We start from the raw sequence: 20645 nt of genomic DNA on the forward strand, positions 1-20645 counted from the left end.
TGTGTTCTCCTTTTCACTATTTTTTATGAATATTTTAGGATCTACCAGCACTATATCTGCAAGGTGGATCAATTATTCCTTCGGGTCCTCCTCATCAACACGTCGGTGAAGCTAAACTAACAGATGACTTGTCGCTTCTTGTGGCTTTAGATGAACATGGTAATTTTTCAACAGTTAAATTTGATATGAGGTCTTGAAATATCTATTTGTAGGACTAGTAAAATTTTGATTCAAAAGTTATACAAGTATGTATAATTAATGAATGAATTAATCTTTTCAGGTGTTTCCATTGTTGGTTTGGGTTCAGTGGTATTTTTGTGATTTTGAGTGGGTCCTAGTTTGGTTTAGCTAGGCTAAGTTGGGTATTTTGGTCTATTGCTATCCTTTTGTACCAAACATCATCCTTTTGGTGGAGAAAACTAAATTGTAATGGTGATACCAGTTACCACATCATAAGCAGACACAATATGACCAATTATATAATATATTTTGGGTCTACACAATGCAAGTGGTTTGTGATACCCCTCGATTCTAGAGCCACGGGTGATCAAGTCCGAGCACAGATCCGAGGGATACCAACCAATTAATATTTAACCGAACACAGAATACAAAAATGAATTTAATAAATAAAAGTTTAAAAGCTAAAAAGAATACTAAACATAATCCTTGAAATTAAAATACTTGAGATCCAATTATCCAAAACCTTCTTAAAAAGAATCCTTCAATAATTTTACAACTCGGGAATCCATCTTTAGTGGACCCCTAATAACAATCCCAAACTGAATGTAATTAAATAACTGAAGATAAAATCCAAATCTAACATAAGGAATAAAGTCCTACATCGTCGGTAGAATGGAAGATCGTCTCTGCTCAGCCCGAACAAGCCCTAGACTGGAAACGCCCGTCACCTGAAAAATGATCAGTGGGTTAGGCCCACTAGCAAGTTTTATACTACTACTACCCAAGCAGAGACCTGGTACGCATGTACATCTTAACCAATCCAACAATAACTAATAGTCCGTAGATATCTATATATATAATCACACTACAGGACTCTCACTGGACTACAGGCCCTTCTCAACCTGACTAGTAGGCACCATGCAAAACGCATCTGAGGTGGGCATGACTACCTAGACCTAGTAGGGTACACATCTAACCATCATAGCCAGCTATTCATCCCAATGCATATACGCTCCCTAGCCAACGACTCTGAGACTCAGGCTTATATCGTGGCACCATAAAAATATATTTAAAATCCGTTCCAAACCAAAAGTGTCACACAACCATTTAGTGATCTGACACAAAATACAGGTAGGACTTAACTTTTGTAGTTAATCCATCCCTTAATCCAGAGTAGGTAGGATTTAGCGTTCTTTTTGAGTTAATCCCCCTAGTATGTCACCGTCCCATACCGGTGCATACAAACCATCCATCCAGTATTGATAATATATATATGACAGCATAACATATCAATATCAACATATCCCATAATAAGCATAACAAGAATGTTTAACTAGCATGCTTGTTCAATACATCCAGTACCTGATTCTCTAACAAATTTTAAATGCAGAGAATAAATATAACCATCCTGTAACTCACAATAAGCATAATAATAATATTAACAGTATTTACATGCTTACTTGTAATTACTCCACAACATCCCACAAGTTGACATAAACAATTATCGGTAAACATCAACTAGTTTCTTATTAAGCATCAACTGAATTTATATTAGTTAACAGGCTTAATCTCATACCACTGTTATATGATTTACATATCAAACTCCTAATTCAATTGCTAATTTAGAAAATTAAACAACTTGAATCGTCCGCAACAAAGTTTAAACTGAAAACTTCCCTAAGGGTTAGACTGTGACCCTATTTCAGCTTCCTATGGTATCTTATGAATTACCATATCTTCTGCCCATTTAACAAGGGTTCTTACCTTACCCCTAGAATAGCTCTTGAATCAGCCTGGGACCTAAAAAATTCAACCGCAGTAGTCTAGGTTCGCAAAAAAGTCAAAAAATTGAAAACCGTCGAAGGAGGCGCTTCCAACCAAGTTGGAGCCGCCTCCAAACATGATGGAGCCGCCTCCAAACATGTTGGAGCCGCCTCCAACCTTCTTTGAGCCGGCTCCATGATTCCATGGAGCCGCCTCTTTTTTTCCCTCTCTTCCTGGTTGCTTGTTTCGTCTCCGGTGATCTCCATTGTTTCCGTTCCTCTCTATTACAGTCTCTAACGCTTTTAATTATGCTCTGATTGATTAAACTTAGTCCTAGGGTGATCCAGAGTTAATTAAATTCATTACTTATTAACCAAATTCAATTGGAACAAGAATTTAGCAAAAACAGTTTCCGCAAGCCAAAACCAAAACCATGAATACATACTATATAGAATTTGTTTAATCCTTCAAACCAATTTTCTTTCTAGTTAAAACTAATTCCCGAGGTGCTCCAGAGTAATTTAAATTCATTATTCATTAATTAAATTCAATTGGAACAAGAGTTACACAAAACAGAATAAAAACAAGCAAAATACTTAATCAGAAACACAAACTGTTTTGAACAAATTCCATGCAACCAAGCAATTTAATTTAGCTTTTAATCATCCTGGGATTGTGTTAGAGATGCAAAGAACACAGGCCAAAGAGATAGAGTTAGTATAAAACTTGCCTGTGAGATTTGGTTCAAAAATCTCAACGTCTTTCTCCTAAGCTTTTCCGGCGATCCTTTGGTTTTGTCCCAGACTTCTCTATACATTTCTTGCTTCCAGTATGCCGTGAATAGGGTTCTAAAACCCTAGGCAGACGCTCATTACATATATTTATAGGTTTACAGGTTTACACAAAACCCTAATTTAATTCAAACCCTACACAAATCCTTAGTCGGCCCATAGAAAACCTAATCAATGCTTAACTATGTCGGTTACATATGTGACGTCTAAAAACCTAATTTAACAAAAACACATTTAACGAAAGATATAATTAAGTCAAATAAAATAAAATAAATCCAATTAAACAACAATTAAAGCAAAACAATTAAATAAAACAACAGAAAACCAAGTCATTAAATAATTCACAACCAATTCACAATTAAATCACCAAATTCTCAATTAAATAAATTAAATCGCAATTAAACAATTAAATAAATACATGGACTATCCTTTTTAAAATTAGGGGTATTACATGGTTGGTTACATGACATTTAATTCAAATGCATGTAATTAGATGGGACCCATACTACATGTTAAGATTTAATTGTTTGGTGATACCATGTCAGCAAAATGGAATGGTATCCCATTGTATTGTAATTTCCCTCCTTTTAAGGATGAAGGAAAATTATAATTTTTTTATTTGTATTTAATATTTTACTTATATAGTTTTTGGGGTTGGGGGAGGGTTACATGCGATATTCTGTGTTGGTTTCTCCAAGAAGCTTTTGGGTTGTAAAAGTGAGGCTGAATTGTCTCAAGAGCAGAATTCTGGGAGGAGTTTCAGATTTCAGCTCTGGCTGCCCCCAGCAAGGATTTTGAGGACTCAATCCTGATGCTCCTTCCAATTCCTATACGACTGTATTTCACATGAGAGGCCAGCCCTCTCCTGCTCTTTTTCTTTGCAATACTGATTCAAAAAGTACCAGATTTTAGTTATTTTCCTTGGATCTAAAGGAGTTAATGTTCTTTGCAATTAGATGTTATGAGAGTCATTTAGTAAATGTAGCACACAAGGTATATATATAAATGTGTAACTAGCAAGTAAATAATAGGAGTTGGATGGGTGAGTGCCACGTGTCACTTGCCCGGGCAAGAGAAAATATTGGGACACTGGAAATCTAATTGAACGAGGGACACACAGACACTCACTGATTATGTAATGTCCTGCGGTGCTTTATAAAGCAATATATATGTGTGTGTGTATTTATATATATATATATATAAATATATGGGCAAGTGCCAAGCTTCAGCACTTGCCCAGGTTAATGCATAAATATACAAGTATGGGCGAGTGGCAAATGCAATGGCTGGGCACTCGCCCAAGCAAATGTAACTAAAAGAAAATATAAAGAAGAGAATACATTGTAAAGTATAAGGGCGTGCCTGCAAAGAAGAATAGAAGAATCTCTGCCATGGGATTTACCAAAAGGAAAAAGTAATGGAAAGGTCATATCAAAGACCCATTTGATAAAGCTAAAGAAAAGAAAGGCAGGCACCACATGTCTGCCTTTGTCCTTGTTATATGATTCTATTAGTATGTGTGTACATATATATATATATATATTTTGTTACTGTTATGAATTCATATTTATTTTATTACAAATAATCTTTTCCTTATTTTTAGTACTTCATTATGGGCAGTGATGCTCGCCCATATAACTTGTTTTGGGCAGGTCCTGTAATGGCACTCGCCCAAGGTGTCCATATGGGTTTAGTTTTATATGGGCAAGTGTCATGTGGCGCTTGCCCGGGTCACCCTTTAAATTGATATTTTGCAAGTGACAAAAAGAGAGGCCGATGCGACGGGTTTCACTTGGTACTCTCAGGAAAAAATAGAAAAAAACAATAATAATAAATAAATAAAGTAACACTTGCCAATTAAAACTAAAGAGATGGGTCAAGAGCCCACTCGAGATAAAAAGAAAGGTATTGCGCTCAGTGTTGAGCACGGGCTTAGCAAAGCCTGAGGCGTCAGGGAGAACCTTAGGAAGATCCATGTTAGATCAAGGTAGGACTATGGGTTATGGCGCGCCTAATATCAACAATACATGTCATAGTGTGTGCAAGATCAAAAAATAGTCCAGGGTCGCCAACTACCAGGGAAACACGAGATATAAGGCGATACGCACCCGGGTATGGTAGTTGTAGCGGCAAGGGTAATACCAGGCAGTGTAGGATAAAACGTGAACTGCGGCATCTTACACTAAGATATTGCCCAGGTGAGTATTGGCACTTGCGCGCAAAATATCAGTACTCAAGAGCTCTAAGTATGGCGTCTGCCACGCAATGAGGAGAGCGGGCAGGAAATGGGGTTCTTGAGGCATGGTGGATTGAACAAGGGGCTCGCCCAGCCAGAGTGAAGGCGGTTTCTTGACCCGCAACTCAAGAGGATGAGTCACTCACATCCAGACCAAGGGAGTAAATGAGGGACACGTGGCAGATCTCCGTACACTGACATGTGCTTGACATGTGCCAAGGGCTCTATGTATAGCAGGACAGTGATGTGACAGGATCATTCAGGACGTACGACCCTGAGACTTTGTTGCTCTCCTTACTCATTTGTTCCTGTGATATTGTGGCCAGAATTTGGTACCGGGTCGCAACCCCGATGACCCGTTGGATGAGCTTTGTATATATTTGACCCATTTTTTGTTCATGGGTCGTGGACCCTAATTAGTCTCTTGTAGCCCAATATATAAGGGCGCTTAGGGTTTGGAATGGTGCAAGAGAGAGACTCTTCGTACAGAAACAGAGTGAGGAGCTGAAAACTTGTAATCTCCGATTTGACACATAATGAATACTTCCGCCAAATCCCAACCGTGGATATAGGCTGTTGCCGAACCACGTATAAATTTTTGTGTTCTTTGTGTGGCGTGTTTACTTTTTTGTCGTAATTCTTGATTCAACCTGGGTTCGTTGCGTTTGTCATAACAGTTCCTTTGCTTGAGTTTTCTCCCCAACCCTCTCATCCTTTTTTCCTTTTTCTGTTCTTCAAGCTATCTCTGAGAATACCTCACTTTCAGGACTTACATACTCTTATTGATGTCAGCTGCTCTTACATGTTGGAATATAGTACTTTTTGACTTGTTAGCATTCTTATCTTTAGATCTGCTCTACTTTTTTCTTTGGGTAAACTACAATGACCTCCCCTGAGGTTTGGACTAATTGCAACTAAACCTGAGGTTTGATATTTTGTAATAATGTGTTCCCCTGAGGTTTGTCCATTTTTGCAAAGACCTCCCAAATAGTGTTTTTTTGTCAGAAAAAAATGGTTGAAATGACCAAAATATCCATCAATTAAGTCTAAAAGACTGTATTACCCTTAAAGTGTGTCATGAAATAACAAAATAATCATGCTTTGGTAAACCAAAATACCCCTTATGAGTAAATAAGCGACAATATAAATGTATTGTGTGCGTCCTTCTCTATCATTGTCCCTAACAAGATTGCTTTTGGGGATTTTCTGTGGCTTTGATGCGTCTTTTACGTTTCGGATTGGAAAAGATACATGAAGATGGGGTAGTTGAAGATGACAATAGATATTTCGGCTTATGCTTCTGAACGGAGAAGTGAGTGCGTCTGCAGTGGCGAGTAAGAATGGGATTTACAGGTTTAGCACAATATGTAACGACACCAGACACAATATAGTCCGCTTTTGGCTCCCCCGGACCATAAGCTTCCCAAGGGGTCTCCCATTCTAGTACTACTCCAGGTTAAGCACGCTTAAATCTGGAGTTCTAGTGGGTTCACGACTAGCACGGCTTTAAAACGCATTGTGTCATAGAAGGGTGTTGAATCTACATATAGCACTTGCCCCATCCACACCCAGGCGATGTGGGATTGTGTACCTGTAGCTCGCCCAGTGTGGTAGCCTGTTAGTGCTTCTTATACTCGCCTACGACACATCCGCCCACAAGGTTACCACAATCACCCCCTTTTGGGGCCTAACGTCCTCGTTGGCTACACTTCTGGCTGGGCCAGGCTCTGATACCATTTGTAATGACCCTCACCATGTTTAGACACAATATTGTCTGCTTTTGGCTCCCCTGGATCGGAGGCTTCTCAAGGGGTCACCCATCCTGGTACTACTCCAGGTTAAGTACACTTAACTCTGGAGTTCTTATGGGTTCACGGCCATTACGGCTTTAAAAGGCATTGTGTCATAGAAGGGTGTTGAATCTACATATAGCACTTGCCCCATCCACACCCAGGCGATGTGGGATTGTGCACCTGTAGCTTGCCCAGTGTGGTAGCCTACTGGTGCCACCTGCACACGCTCACACACACCCACCCACAAGGTAGCCACAATCACCCTTCCTTTGGGGCCCAACGTTCCGTTGGCCACATTTCCGGCTGGGTCAAGCTCTGATACCATTCTGTAACGACCCAAAATTAGGGGCTATGACAAAATAAATTCTGAAAAAACCATCCAAATAAAATCAGACCATTCTTGGTCCTACTTTAACCCAAATAACCACAAACCAAATCCCGCTGCGCTACTCCCGTAATTACCAATTTAAACACCTCACAAACAACCTCAAAACAAAATCTGCATTGCAATTAATTAAAAATTCGTAGAAAATTCATTTTAAATCGAAATGGAGCAAACAAAAATGATTTGAAAACTAGACTCAAAGGGTTAATGTGACACTGCAATTCTCAGCAACTTAAGCTTTGCCAATAAAATCAGTTTTTGGACGGAAAAGCAGTTAAAGAATGAGCTGCAAAATAAAGTTTTCGGCAAACTTCGTTCATTTGAAAAATATCTGGAGCTAAGAAAATTCCAATAAATTCGTTTTTAGAAATTAGACTTAGGGAATTATAAGATTGTAAATTTTGATAAAGATCTGGTGTCAAGATGTTGGTCAAATAATTCATTTAAAACCTGTTTTCCAGCAGGATGGACAGCCTGCACTGTCGGATTTTTATAAAATAATATGCTGGTCTAAAAATTCCAAAATTAATTTGAGAGGTTCTAGACATGTAGGGGAACCTGTGATAAAACTTTTGTAGCCATTGGATCAATAAAAATCCTGATAAAAATTCATTTCTAGAGGAGGTCTAGGGAAAATTGTAATGCTTTTGGGCAGAATTTACATTTTCAACAACTACCAGATTTCTTATATTTCCCAACCATCAAGCTCACAGAACCAGACCTTAAAATACATAGAAACATCATTACTAATATTCACAATCAAACCATTACAAGGTGGTTAGATTAGAATCTTCAATATACATCAGTTTCCTTAAGACGAATTCATACAACATCAAATGAGTCTCCAACAACCCAAAACGGCAACTCCAAGTCTTCTAATGATCATAGAAACCTGCAATGATGATAGGGTGAGACTAGAAGTCCCAGTAAGAAAAATCTAATATGTGTTGCTATGGGATCTCATACACAAGAGGGACATGCTTCACATAATTTAATCATATGGATTTCTATGTAAGATAGAATGCTTCAAATAAATAGATCACGGAGCTTAGAACAATCATGTATGAATGTGATAATTGAAACAAAGAACAGCCCATGACTTTCAACAAGGAATCCAAATCTCAGCACATGACAACAAGAGAACCAATTTCCAATTTATGGAAAATCCTGTAGAGGACTTGAAAGAGTAAAGCATGGAGAGTATGAAATAAAATAACACATAACAACATAAATTAGAGGAACCCTACCTCCCATGGAGAAAATATAAATAAATGAAGATGTGCATGGATGGTGAGCATAAAGAAGACCAAGGCGGAGATGCGTAAGTGCAGGTTTTGCCACCCTTCTTCTTTTCCCTCTTTCTCCTCCTCTTCTTTCATTGCTTTTCTCTAACTCTAAATCTCAAATCTCCATCATTCTCAATCTCTTTTTGTCTCTCGGTGCTTCTTGTTGGAACACAAATGAGAGTGGTATCTGGTATGGTAAGTGTATTCAAGGTTGTATATACAAAGGGCAGGTGTATGGTCTCTGAAAGAAACATGTCATAGGTTTTGCATGTAAGAGGACAACTGTTACTTAGTGACACTGAGGGTCGCCACTTATAATCCCACTAACTACACTTTCCTAAATTTCCAAACAATCCCCTTACACTTGATTAATTTAAACAAAAACCTCAAATAACTCTTGCAGCTCTTATGTAATTAAATTTGTAACCCATCTGCAAGAATGAAATAAAATTCCCAAATAATATAATATAGTCTCCAATAACACAAAATCAATAAATAATCACACTTAAAGCCTAAATAAAAATCCGGGTTATTACAATCTCCACCCCTTTAAGGAATTTCGTCCTTGAAATTCAAATCTCAACTCGTTTCCGTATCATTCGGAAAGCATAAACCACAGAAGTTCTTTGCCCTCCTCGAAATTCAAATCTCAACTCGTTTCCGTATCATTTGAAAAGCATAAACCACAGAAGTCCTTTGCCCTTTTTCCCCAAGCCATGTGAGAGCGCGACCTATAACTTAGTTGTGCTAGCTCGCCAGTGCCCGTTACCTGCCCACACACTGTAAGCAGTCATGGTAGCTAGCTAATGTCCGTCACCCGCCCACCCACCCACACCCGTCTACATGTGGTAGCTAACCAGTGTCTAACATCTGCCCACTCACACTGTAGCCCGTCATGGTAGCTAGCTGGTGTATGTCATCCGCCCACTCACACCCTTTTACATGTGGTTGCTAGCCAGTATTCGTCACTCGCCCACACACACTGTTTACATCGTCACTATCACCACAGTTCCGGTTAGGTAATAGATCTGATACCATTTGTAACAACCCTCACCCTAGCAAGACACAATATTGTCCACTTTTGGTTCCCCCGGAACAGAGACTTCCCAGGGGGTCACCCATCTTGGTACTACTCCAGGTTAAGCACGCTTAACTCTGGGGTTCTGGTGGGTTCACGGTCATCACGGCTTTAAAATGTGTTGTGTCATAGAAGGGTGTTGAATTTACATATAGCACTTGCCCATCCACACCCACCCGATGTGGGATTGTGCACCTTTAGCTCACCTAGTGTGGTAGCCTGTCAGTGCTTCTTGCACCCTCCCACGGCACACCCACCCACAAGGTCGTCACACAATAGTTTTTACTTAAGGTTTACCAAATTGGGGCCGGATCAGAGAAGGAAACAGATGAGTGAGGATTGACTGGGCTATAGAGAGAGAGTGTGGTAGTTGGTCAGTGGTGGTCGGAGAGGTCAATGGCTCCCCAATCGGCACCATAGAGGCGGAGGAGGATCACACTGTCCCTGGGGTAGAGGTAGTTCTGTACTGCCCACTTGACGGCGAAGGCACTCTCGTCGCTGAGGTCGACAGCGATGGCGAAGCGGCAGTGAGCTCTGAGCAGCTATGTCGATGCGGCGGTGAGCTCCGATGGCGTTCCTCAAGAGTTGTCACGTCATCGTCGGCAATGGTAACGTCGGCACTCTCAAGGAAGTCCGCGTCGTGTCCGAGCTTCCGTGACCTGGTTTCTTCATTTTTTCGGCGTCAAGGGTCTCCTTTTTCCTTGCTAATGTCGGGACATCGATGACAACGATGGTCGCTGCCTGTTCCATGAATCCATATACTAGGTTACGTTACCGTAGGAGTGGATGAGGCACTTGTAGATTGCAATTGGGGGTGTTGGTTTTCGTCCTCGTCATTGACGTGCGTTCTTTGGTGAGAATTGCAGAGACGGAAAGAGGAGAGAAGGAGATGAACAGTATAAAAGGGAAAAAATGTAAAATATTTTTTTGGGCAAATATTAGTGGGCAAAAGGGTCATTATTTATTCTTAGATATTTTACCCATTTTTAGTAATATAATAATAATGGTATATATGTAAATTCATAATCAAATATGACATTGGGGTGTCTTTGCAACAAAATGGCAACCTCAGGTTTAGTTGCAATTAGTCCAAAACCTCAGGGGAGGTCATTGTAGTTTAGAGCACACAACAAAATTGAACAAGGTCAGACTTCAGTTCAATATGAACCACTTGTATCCTGAACGGTAAAAAAGAAAAACTTGAACTAATGCATGGGAATCTCCCCACCCTCAAACGATGCCTCTTCCTTTCTCCAAAGTCCAAATGCTCCATAGAAGGAATACAGCCTGTGTTTTCCACATCAACTAAACTCTACCATCCGGCATCCCCCTTACTAGCAATGTGTCACTTGCTGACTGACCTAGGCATACCCAAGAACCCAAAATTTGTTTAAATTCAAGCTCCGTAACCCCTCACTACAGGGAAATGCAGAAGAAGATGATTAATCTACTACTCTACTCTTTCACATCAATTAGAACCCCGCCCCCCCTCCTTGCAATAAATGATCAATAAGCCAATTATCTTCGTTCGAACTACTATCCAAGCAAAACGATGCTCCCCCTCCCCTTCCTCGCAATAAATGATCAATAAGTCAATTATCTCCGTTCGAACTACTGTCCAAGCAAAACGATGCGAAGATGGTTGTTTGGTCCTCCAAATATCTTTCCGAGGAAACTTGGAAGGAAAATGAGAGCTTTATGGTCTTGTGCAAAATTATGATTAAATAATTTTTTGTTAATTGGAAAAATTCGAAGATATGGTTAAAGTTCTCGGTGTATTGTGTTTTCACTCTGTTGGGGAAACCCCTCCTAACCTTTAAATTTATGTTTTTCTGTTTCTTTTTTTGTTCTTTTTTATTTATTTATTTATTAATACTCCGCGTCTAAAGGATGACTGGAAACTTCAACTGAAACAAAACTCTTTTTTTCTTTTTTTACCCTCACTTTTTTAATCCCTTTCTCTTCTTTTCTTTGTTACTCATTTAAGTTCTTACATGTTGGAGTATGGTTTTCTTATACACCCTTGGTTTTACCCTACTTTGTTGTCTATTAATGAAAGACTGTGTTAAGATCACAAAGCTGATGGTTGCCAATGCAGTCTCACTGGAGCCATTGAGATGATCCTGATAAAAAGATGAGTAGATTGTGTGAGAGATAAGGAAGTAGGGAATAAGACTTCAGAAAAAGAGACATGACATGAGGCCTATTCACTTAGAATCTTAAACACCTTGATGTTAAGATGTTACATACACATGTTTTATATTCAGTGTTGACAAGAACTTTCTATACAATATGAAACAGTGGTATTTTGAGGGGCTTCTTATAGGGTTTGTTGTTTTGATTTCCAAAAGATTATGTATTTTGGGTCTTAAAACATTGCTGTTCAAATTTGAAAAAGTGGCAGATTTGGTTTCTTTTCTTCTAACAAGTTAAATTGTTGGGTAGTTACACTAAAGAATTTTCTTGTAGCTATCATATGTTGTTACAACGTTTAGAAGAATATGCAGCTTTCGTTAGCAGCTTTAAAAATTGGAAGTTTCCCAATTGCAGGTAAAGCTAAAGGTGTTCTCTTTGAAGATGATGGTGATGGATATGAATTCACTAAAGGTGGATATCTTTTGACAACATATGCCGCTGAACTTCAGTCTTCAGTTGTTACTGTGAGAGTTTCCAAAACTGAAGGATCATGGATGAGGCCAACACGTCGTCTGCATGTGCAATTATTAGTTGGTGGGGGTGCAATGGTATGTCATCTGCTGTAAAGATGATTATTTGTTTGACAATATATATATATATTTTTTATTTTTTATTTTATTTATGTCAATACACTGTTTCAGCATTAAAGGTTCATTGGGTTTTAGTTATTTTCATTTTCTTGATTTCTTCAACAGCTTGATGCATGGGGAGTTGATGGAGAAGTTCTTCAAATCACGATGCCTTCAGAAAATGAAGTATCTGATTTAATATCTACAAGCAAGAAAAGTCATAAGATTCGTTTAGGTAATATGGCTTATCTAAAATATCTTTTAGCTGATATTCTTTTTATTTTTTATTTCCCTTTTTCCTAGTATTTTTAACATCCAACCCTTGCCGCATTCTCCTTGGGAAACTTGGAACCAGTAAGTAGTGTTATGACAAACGCAACGAATCCAAGTTGAACCAAGAATCACAACAGAAAATTAAACACCCCACACAAAGAATACAAAGATTTATACGTGGTTCGGCAACAGCCTATGTCTACGGTTGGGATCCGGTGAAAGTTTTCACTATGTGTAAAATTGGAGATTATAAGTTTTCAGCCCTTCGCTCTGTTTCTGTACGAATTTCAGAGTCTCTCTCTTACACCACTCCAAACCCTAAGTGCCTTTATATATCAGACTACAAGAGACTAATTAGGGTCCACGACCTATGAGCAAAAAACGGGTCAAAAGCTTGGGCCCACACAAAGCTCATCCAACGGGTCGTCGAGTAATAAGCGGGTCGCGTTGTGACCCGGCTCCAAATTCAGGCCACAATATCACAAATAGTATGCTCTTTTCTTTCCTCTTCAAGCAGAATTGACTACAATGAAACCTTCCTCGTATGCTATCTTATGTAGTTTCAATTTGGTGGTGTAAACACATCATCTAATTGACACATCAATGATGGTCTCCATAAGAGCAGATTCCTCTTTTTTTTTCTGTTAGCATATATGATAGCACGATTTATGAAATGACTTACCACATTAGCAGATATTTAATTATGCTATAGAATATGCCATAGAATATGCTTTGGAATATGCTATGATTTGATTTAGATTTGATTTAGTTTCCTTTCTTGTAATATGAGCATATACTCTTTTTATCTATAAATACTAAAGTTGTGAATGAGTGATTCATCTCATTCAAGCCTTTACATATTATTAAATCTCATTCAAACCTTTTACATATTTCTCTTCTCTTTGTTTAATATTGTATTTCTTCTTGGTATCAGAGCCAGGGTGGTCCAACTGTAATGAGGGCATTGCGAGTTTGGCACCACCCATTCAGAAATGGTCTAAGGTGAGATCGCCCATCCGAGAGGTATCGGGTAGGCTGGGTGGTCCGACCTCAATGATGGTGTTGCGAGTTTGACACCACTTATTCAGAAATGGTCTGAGGAGACATAGTTGTTTCTTTTTATGGTCTGAGGAGACATTGTTAATTCTTTCATCTACATTGTTTAAACATATGTATGAAGGGGAATGGTCTGAGGAGACATTGTTGTTTCTTCCATCTACATGTTTTAAATATGTGTATGAAGGGAAATGGTCTGAGGAAACAATAAGGAGACATTGTTGGTTGTTTATGGTCTGAGGAGACATTATTGATTCTTCCATCTACATGTTATAAATATATGTATGAAGGGAAATGGTCTGAGGAGACAATAAGGAGACATTGTTGGTTGTTTATGGTCTGAGGAGACATTATTAATTGTTTATGGTCTGAGGAGACATTTTTGATTTGTTGATCAGCACTTCATCTGAGAGAAAATCATCGCTAGTCAAATTTACACTCCGTTTGTCACAAGCTCTCATCAGCTTGCAGACATTCTTACAAAGGGCGTTAGTAAGATTGTGTTTGAGAATGCATTGTCCACGTTGGGCATTTCAGATATCCACGCACCAACTCGAAGGGAAGTGTTAGCATATATGATAGCCACGATTTATGAAATGACTTGCCATATTAGCAAAGATTTAATTATGCTATAGAATATGCCATAGAATATGCTTTAGAATATGCTGTGATTTGATTTAGTTTCCTTTCTTGTAATATGAGCATGTGCTCTTTTTATCTATAAATACTAAAGTTGTGAATGAGTGATTCATCTCATTCAAGCCTTTACATATTATTAAATATCATTCTAACGTTACATATTTCTCTTCTCTTTGTTCTATATTGTATTTCTTCTTTCCATCATATTTTTTGCAATGCATGCACTTCTCTAAAATTTGTGTTCTTTAATATACTATTTAATTTTGATTATGCCTTTTTGAAAATTTATTTTGAGTAATTTTGTGATTTTAATATGTAAGGTTCTGGCCAAGACAGTCTATTTGGAAGTTAATTTTATAGAATTCTGGATATTTTTTTTTTTAACAAGCTGTTAGATGCAGAAAGTGTTAAGCCAATTCCAGATGAGGAAAAGGTTCCTGGACACAAAGGAATTGAACTTTCAAGGACTCCTATTGAACTAAAAAGTGGTGATTGGGTTCTTAACGTGGTTCCTTGGATTGGGGGTAGAATCATTTCCATGGAGCACCTTCCTTCAGGTAATGCTTATGATAGAGGAGCTTTATTGCATATGTTAGAAAGACTTTAAGATTTTTGCTTCTTTCTTATTTGTCTGTCTTATATTTCTGAAAGAAGATGCTTATTATCACATTGTTGAATTATTAATTTTTCTGTTTATTTTTGTACTGTTCTAGTCATTTTGAGATGAAAATATAACTGTTAATGTTGGTGTATGTGCATGATAGAGAGATCTTATGGGAAATAGCAGAGCTTGACCCTTAAGAGGTTGGCTCGCTAGTCATATTACTAGAATTGAAATTTCAAAATCACCCCGGCTTCATCATATCACAATTAATACTCTTCCTATGAAGCACGTATATCTATCATGCCTGGCTTTTATATAAGTCAGAGAAACAACTTTTTGTAAATATATCAACTAATTGACCTTCAGATTTAACATAGACTGTAATACTTTTTTATTTTAAATTTTGTTTGTGTCTTTCTTATCACCATATGTATCATATAAAGTAACTGTCAACCTCTATTGTTTGATCCTTCTCATGGAGTATTGGATTAGAAATAACATATATGACTATTTAGTGAAAAGAACATAATATTTGATGACAGCTTGATTGTTCCAAAGATGTGCATTGGAAAATCTGTCGGAAACCCCATCCCAAGTGACTTATCTCAAATCTTTTCAGATGCTTCATGTGCTATAGCTCTATAATCAGCTTTACATTTTGCTTCTTGCTTTTCAATGTAACTGCATTGGCGCTAATACACGTACAGTGTTCAGAAACTGACTTCCTGCCCAACTGATCTCCAGCTCATTCTGCATTAAAGTAGGCCATAATGTGAAGAGAGCTAGAAGGCCCGAATTGACCTTCTCTTGCATCTCGTTTGAGGTACCTCAATATGGTACAGGGCCTCCTAATGTTGTTGCCTGACTCTCCATAAACCGACTATAATAATTCTAATAGCAAATTGCAATATCTAGAACTATTATAGTTTCATATATAAGCTTTCGTACCAATTTTCTATGTTTATCAGGACTATCAAATAACTGTCTTGCATCTCTCACAAATTCAACATTAGGATCAATGGGGTCTGAATTTCAACTGATTTTTTCCCACACGACCTGTCTCACACCAAAGAAAATTAACACAACACCTGTATCCTAAGAAGCACGGACACGGATACGGGACACGGATACGACACGACACGGACACGGCGACACGGCAAATCCAAAAAAATTAGGACACGGACACGGCGAATAGTGTATATATATATGATGTAGTACTTTAAAAATTACCAAGTGTTACTATTTTTCATCAACCTCACAATGGAAAATATATACAAATCATAACTTATAACTAATAAACTATAAAAGAACAATGTTGCAGAGTTATAAAACCAAATAAAAACAAGATATTAGAATAATAACTAGTATCATTTAATCATCATTGCAACTTTACTCCAAATACAAAAGCATAGACTGAAAGGACTATTAACATTCATGATTGTTTAACATTCAGGACTGTACTGTTAGCACTTAACATTCACAAAAACCTAAAGGCTAGTCCCAAAAAAGATACAAAAACAAGTCAGTGTACTATCATCTATTCCCATCCATCATTTGACCTAGGACTTTACCATTTACAATACCAAAAGGGTAGTCCAAAACAAAAAAAAAAAGAACATATCAGCATTCATCTATTGTTGTTCATCATCAATTGTCTCATGAATCTCATCATCATTAACACTTCCATCATCGGTAAATAATACCGCCTCTAATTCTGGCTCATCAAGTGAGAGGTTTGCAACCTCAAGCACCCCAACATCACCAAATGAATCAAATGCATCTCCTGCAATATCCCACATCTTAGTTCGTCCTTCATTGTACTGTGGGGTTCTCCTTGACAGAAGACGGAGATTACTATGAATGAAAACCAAATCTTCAGCCCGTTGTGGCGCCATCTTGTTCCTTCTCAATGAGTGAATAAAAGAATAAGTACTCCAGTTCCTCTCACAACATGAGGAGGAAGAAGGCTGGACAAGCAACTTCAAAGCTAACTCTTGAAGCAAGGGACCATATGAACCATGTACAACCCACCAACTTTTAGGATCCATGGTATATCTATCACATATAGAATCACTCTCCCCAAATTCCCCCGAGTTTGATGAAAAATTAGCATACTCCAATTGGACTTTTGAACGCTCTTGTGGGTCACTAAAGTATTTTTTAAGGCACCTTGTTCTCTCTCTTGAGACCTCTAAATCCTTGTGTGGTGGAACTCGACTTTGGTCTTCACTAAGCCACACATCACTATAGTACCTACAATAAATAAGAGAATGCATTTAATTCATAATTTAATTTCCTTAATTCTAAACTAAGATTAAAACTTCTTTAGCTTACAAATTAATATCTAATGATTTACCTTGGATTTAGTGAATGTGCCAAGCAATGAAGCGGAGTATTGTTCTTGTTCCAACGAGCTACAAGTATCCCATGCACCACTTCATAAAAGGAAGAACTTTCACTTTGTCGCTTTCTTTCATACCTATATATTGCCATCTTCACTTTTTCAATCATTGTATCCCACATATCATAAACTAAGTGAAGACAAGGCTTATCGGTATCACAAGCCCTTAGCATGTCATAAATAGGTGAAGTAAAGGAAAGGATATAATCAATCTTTCCCCACCATTGTTCATCCAACAGCTTCTCTCTCACATAATCGGCCTTTCCTACATCATCCTCCTTATAGCAAGTCCACTTGTCACTTATGACCATTACTTGGAGACCACCTTTTATAAGTTTAAATCTTTTCATCATCACAATAACAGAAGCAAAGCGTGTCTCTGCAACTGAAAGCAACTTCAAGCTGACAAACTCATTGAAAATAGCTAATCTCATTGAATGGTTCATGATGAAATTCTTTATTATTGTAACCTCATCAGCATAATCAAGAATCCAACCACACTCTGCATATGCAATTTCATTCTTTTCCACATTTTTTGCAGCACAAATATTTTTGAGGGCAAGATTAAGAGTATGGACCACACAAGGTGTCCAAACAATGTGAGGGAATTGCCCTTCAATTAGTTGTCCAGCAGCCTTGCAATTTGGGGCATTGTCTGTAATTACTTGGATCACATTTTGGGGGCCAACCTCATTTATGACTTCCTTCAACAAATTGGAAATGAAAAACTTGTCTTTAATTCCACCAGAACAATCAACAGCTTTCAAAAACATGGGACCTCCTTCTGTCATAGCCATAAAATTAATTAAAGGCCGCCTTTGTGGATCACTCCAACCATCACTTGCAATGCTAACACCCTTTGCCTTCCATGTACTCCTAATTGGTTGCAATACTCTATCAATATTTGCCTTTTCTTTTTGAAGTAGAGTGGTTCTCAATAGATTATAACCCGGAGGCAAATAACCTGATAGAGGATTATTTGCAGCATAGTTGTATGAACTCACATAATACGAGTTTCTTGCTAGATGAAACGGCAATCCTGCGGAATAAAACATCCTAGCAATCTCTGAGTGCAATTGTTCCCAAGCCTCATTATTAAATGCCTTCCCAATGGCACCCCCACTTGCCTTTCTTTTCTTTGGTACATAAGCCTCCTGAGTGAGACTAGTAGTACCACCCAATGATGCACTAGACGGCGGCAAAGGAACTTTTTTTGGTTTAGAATTTTTAATTCTCAATTCGGCTTCTTCAATTGCTTTTTGCATTTCTGCAATATTCTGATATGTGACTTTTGGACATATACGAATACCCATACCAGTGTTCTGCAACAAGTGGGCTTTAACTCTTGTATAAGACCCCCTGAATTCGTTATTACAAAAGTGGCATTTGAATAAAAAATTTCCTCCTCCACCACCAATTTTTTCTAATTGTGTGACATAGTTCCAAAGTGGTTTGTTATCATCTTGTTCGAATTGAGGAGTACAACTAGCAACTGATGTAGACAATGACATGTCTAATTCCCTAGACATAAAAAGAAAAGAAAAAAAATCCATACTTACAGCAGTCAGCAAAGAAAGAACAGTCAGCAAAGAAAAAATAAATTCCTATTTGCTACAGATTCATAAGTCATATGCAATAGCTGAAATTAAATCAAAGATGAAATCCAATTCATTTACAGGTCAATAAGTCACGACTCACACAAGCTAAAATTTAAAGCAAGAATAAAGACAACAGAGAAGAAGAAGAAGAAGCAGAAGAAAGAAATTAGGAAAGAAATTAAGGTCTGTAAAAAAGGAAAAATACCAGAAAAGAAGAAGACGGGTTTGTGAACTGGGGTTAGTGGAGGGGGGGGGGGGAGGAGAGAGAGAAAAGAAAATGAAAGAATTTGGGGTTTTGAAAAAGGAAAACAAAAAACAAAAAATAAAAAATAGATGAAGAAGAAAGAAACTGGGGTTAGTGAAAAACGGGGGAAAAAAAAAACAAAGGAGAGAGAAAAGAAAAAGAAAGAAACTGGGGTTTTGAAAAAGGAAAACGAAAAAAAAACAAAAAAAAAATAGATGAAGAAGAAAGAAAGAATCTGGGTTTGTGAAAAAGGAAAAAGAAAAAAAAAATGAAGAAGAAAGAAAGAAACTAGGGTTTGTGAAGAAAAAGAAAGAAAAGAGGAAGGAGGAGGAAGAAAAGAGAGGAGAGAGAGAGAGAAAGAGAGAGAGAGACTGACCTGGAGGCTGGAAGGAGTCGCTTTGATCTGCAGCAGGAAGTTGCAGAGCTTCGTCGTCAGTTTGAGAGAGCACAACCCCCGTCCTTTGAATCTGATCTTGTAATAGTGTAATGACTGCCTTAAATATCTATCTCTTTTGTTTAAAATTACATATTTACCTTGAAAGTTTAAAATTATTATGTTCTGACCACATAAGTAAGTAAATAACTTTATATATTTGTACTTTAACCCAACTTTCTTTTAAAAATTATCTTTTAAACCCCCAAAAATAAGACACGCGTGTCGGACACACACCCTGGCGTGTCGGACGCGTGTCCGTGCCGTGTCCAATCCGTGTCCGAAAATTTTAAAAAAATAAAAAATTCCAGACACGCTTTTTGCCGTGTCCGACACGTGTCGGGCCGTGTCCGACGCGTGTCCGTGTCCGACACAGATTCTTTGCCTATTTCGGAGTGTCCGTGCTTCCTAGCCTGTATCAATTTCTTCTGGATTTATAACTTTTATAGCTAAATTTTGAAGTAGGAATGCCCCCTTTTAGTATCATAAAATTATAAATAAATTCAAGTATTCTATTTTCTTAGAGTCTCAGTCAAAATTGGGGAATGGCAATTTTAAGAGTTTTTTCATTTCGTAGTTCTCATGTATAATGTTTCCATTGCATAAAGAAGCTTCAATAGGAGATAAAGAAAATTTCTGACTAAGCATACAAGTGTACTACTGATAAGTAGCCTCTTAAGTCTGATTTAGAATGAATAAAGTTAAAAAATTTGTCACTTTTTCTTTTATTTTTATATAGAAGGGACATCTGATTGATTTCATGTGTACATTAGAAGTCTTAGGTGTACAAACTTATATCGATGAATATTGAACTTGAAACACACATCATATACTCTTGATGCTGATCCTCTGTTCTTATTCTTTGTGGGTGCTGTCACAGGAACTCAATGGCTTCATAGCAGGGTTGACGTAAATGGATACGAAGAGTATAGCGGTATCGAGTACCGGTCTGCTGGATGTTCTGAGGACTATGCTGTCATTGAGTGAGTTACTGTTCGGATAATGCTGCGACTACATTTCTATTGAATAGGTGTAATTTTCTGGTAACATCAGAAAATTAGTTATCTGAATATGAAAAACTCTTGTCATAGCTGAGACATATGAATTACTTTAAACTGG

The 20645-nt window shown here is 37.8% G+C and overlaps 2 protein-coding genes across 6 annotated transcripts in view; one reads left to right on the forward strand and one right to left on the reverse strand.

The window, feature by feature from the left end:
- LOC132308859 (uncharacterized) overlaps nt 1–20645 on the forward strand; it is a 51005-nt gene that overhangs the window by 24842 nt on the left and 5518 nt on the right. For all 5 annotated transcript variants that reach the window (XM_059807119.1, XM_059807120.1, XM_059807121.1 and 2 more), the window contains 5 exons: nt 39–159; nt 12064–12257; nt 12405–12513; nt 14648–14803; nt 20407–20509. In XM_059807119.1, coding sequence (XP_059663102.1) covers nt 39–159; nt 12064–12257; nt 12405–12513; nt 14648–14803; nt 20407–20509 — 683 coding nt within the window. The remainder of the gene's footprint in view (nt 1–38; nt 160–12063; nt 12258–12404; nt 12514–14647; nt 14804–20406; nt 20510–20645) is intronic.
- Nucleotides 16205–19618, reverse strand: LOC132308860 (uncharacterized). Its single transcript, XM_059807125.1, has 2 exons — nt 17207–19618; nt 16205–17103 (listed from the first exon to the last, which is right to left on the reverse strand). Exons 1-2 carry the CDS (start codon nt 18802–18804, stop codon nt 16482–16484), a joined length of 2220 nt encoding a protein of 739 aa, XP_059663108.1. The 5' UTR covers nt 18805–19618; the 3' UTR covers nt 16205–16481.

Source organism: Cornus florida, unplaced genomic scaffold (assembly GCF_030987335.1).
Source record: "Cornus florida cultivar Cherokee Brave unplaced genomic scaffold, ASM3098733v1 CherokeeBrave_3.0.0_Hap2_Chr05, whole genome shotgun sequence".
In the NCBI taxonomy this organism is placed as follows: Eukaryota; Viridiplantae; Streptophyta; class Magnoliopsida; order Cornales; family Cornaceae; genus Cornus; species Cornus florida.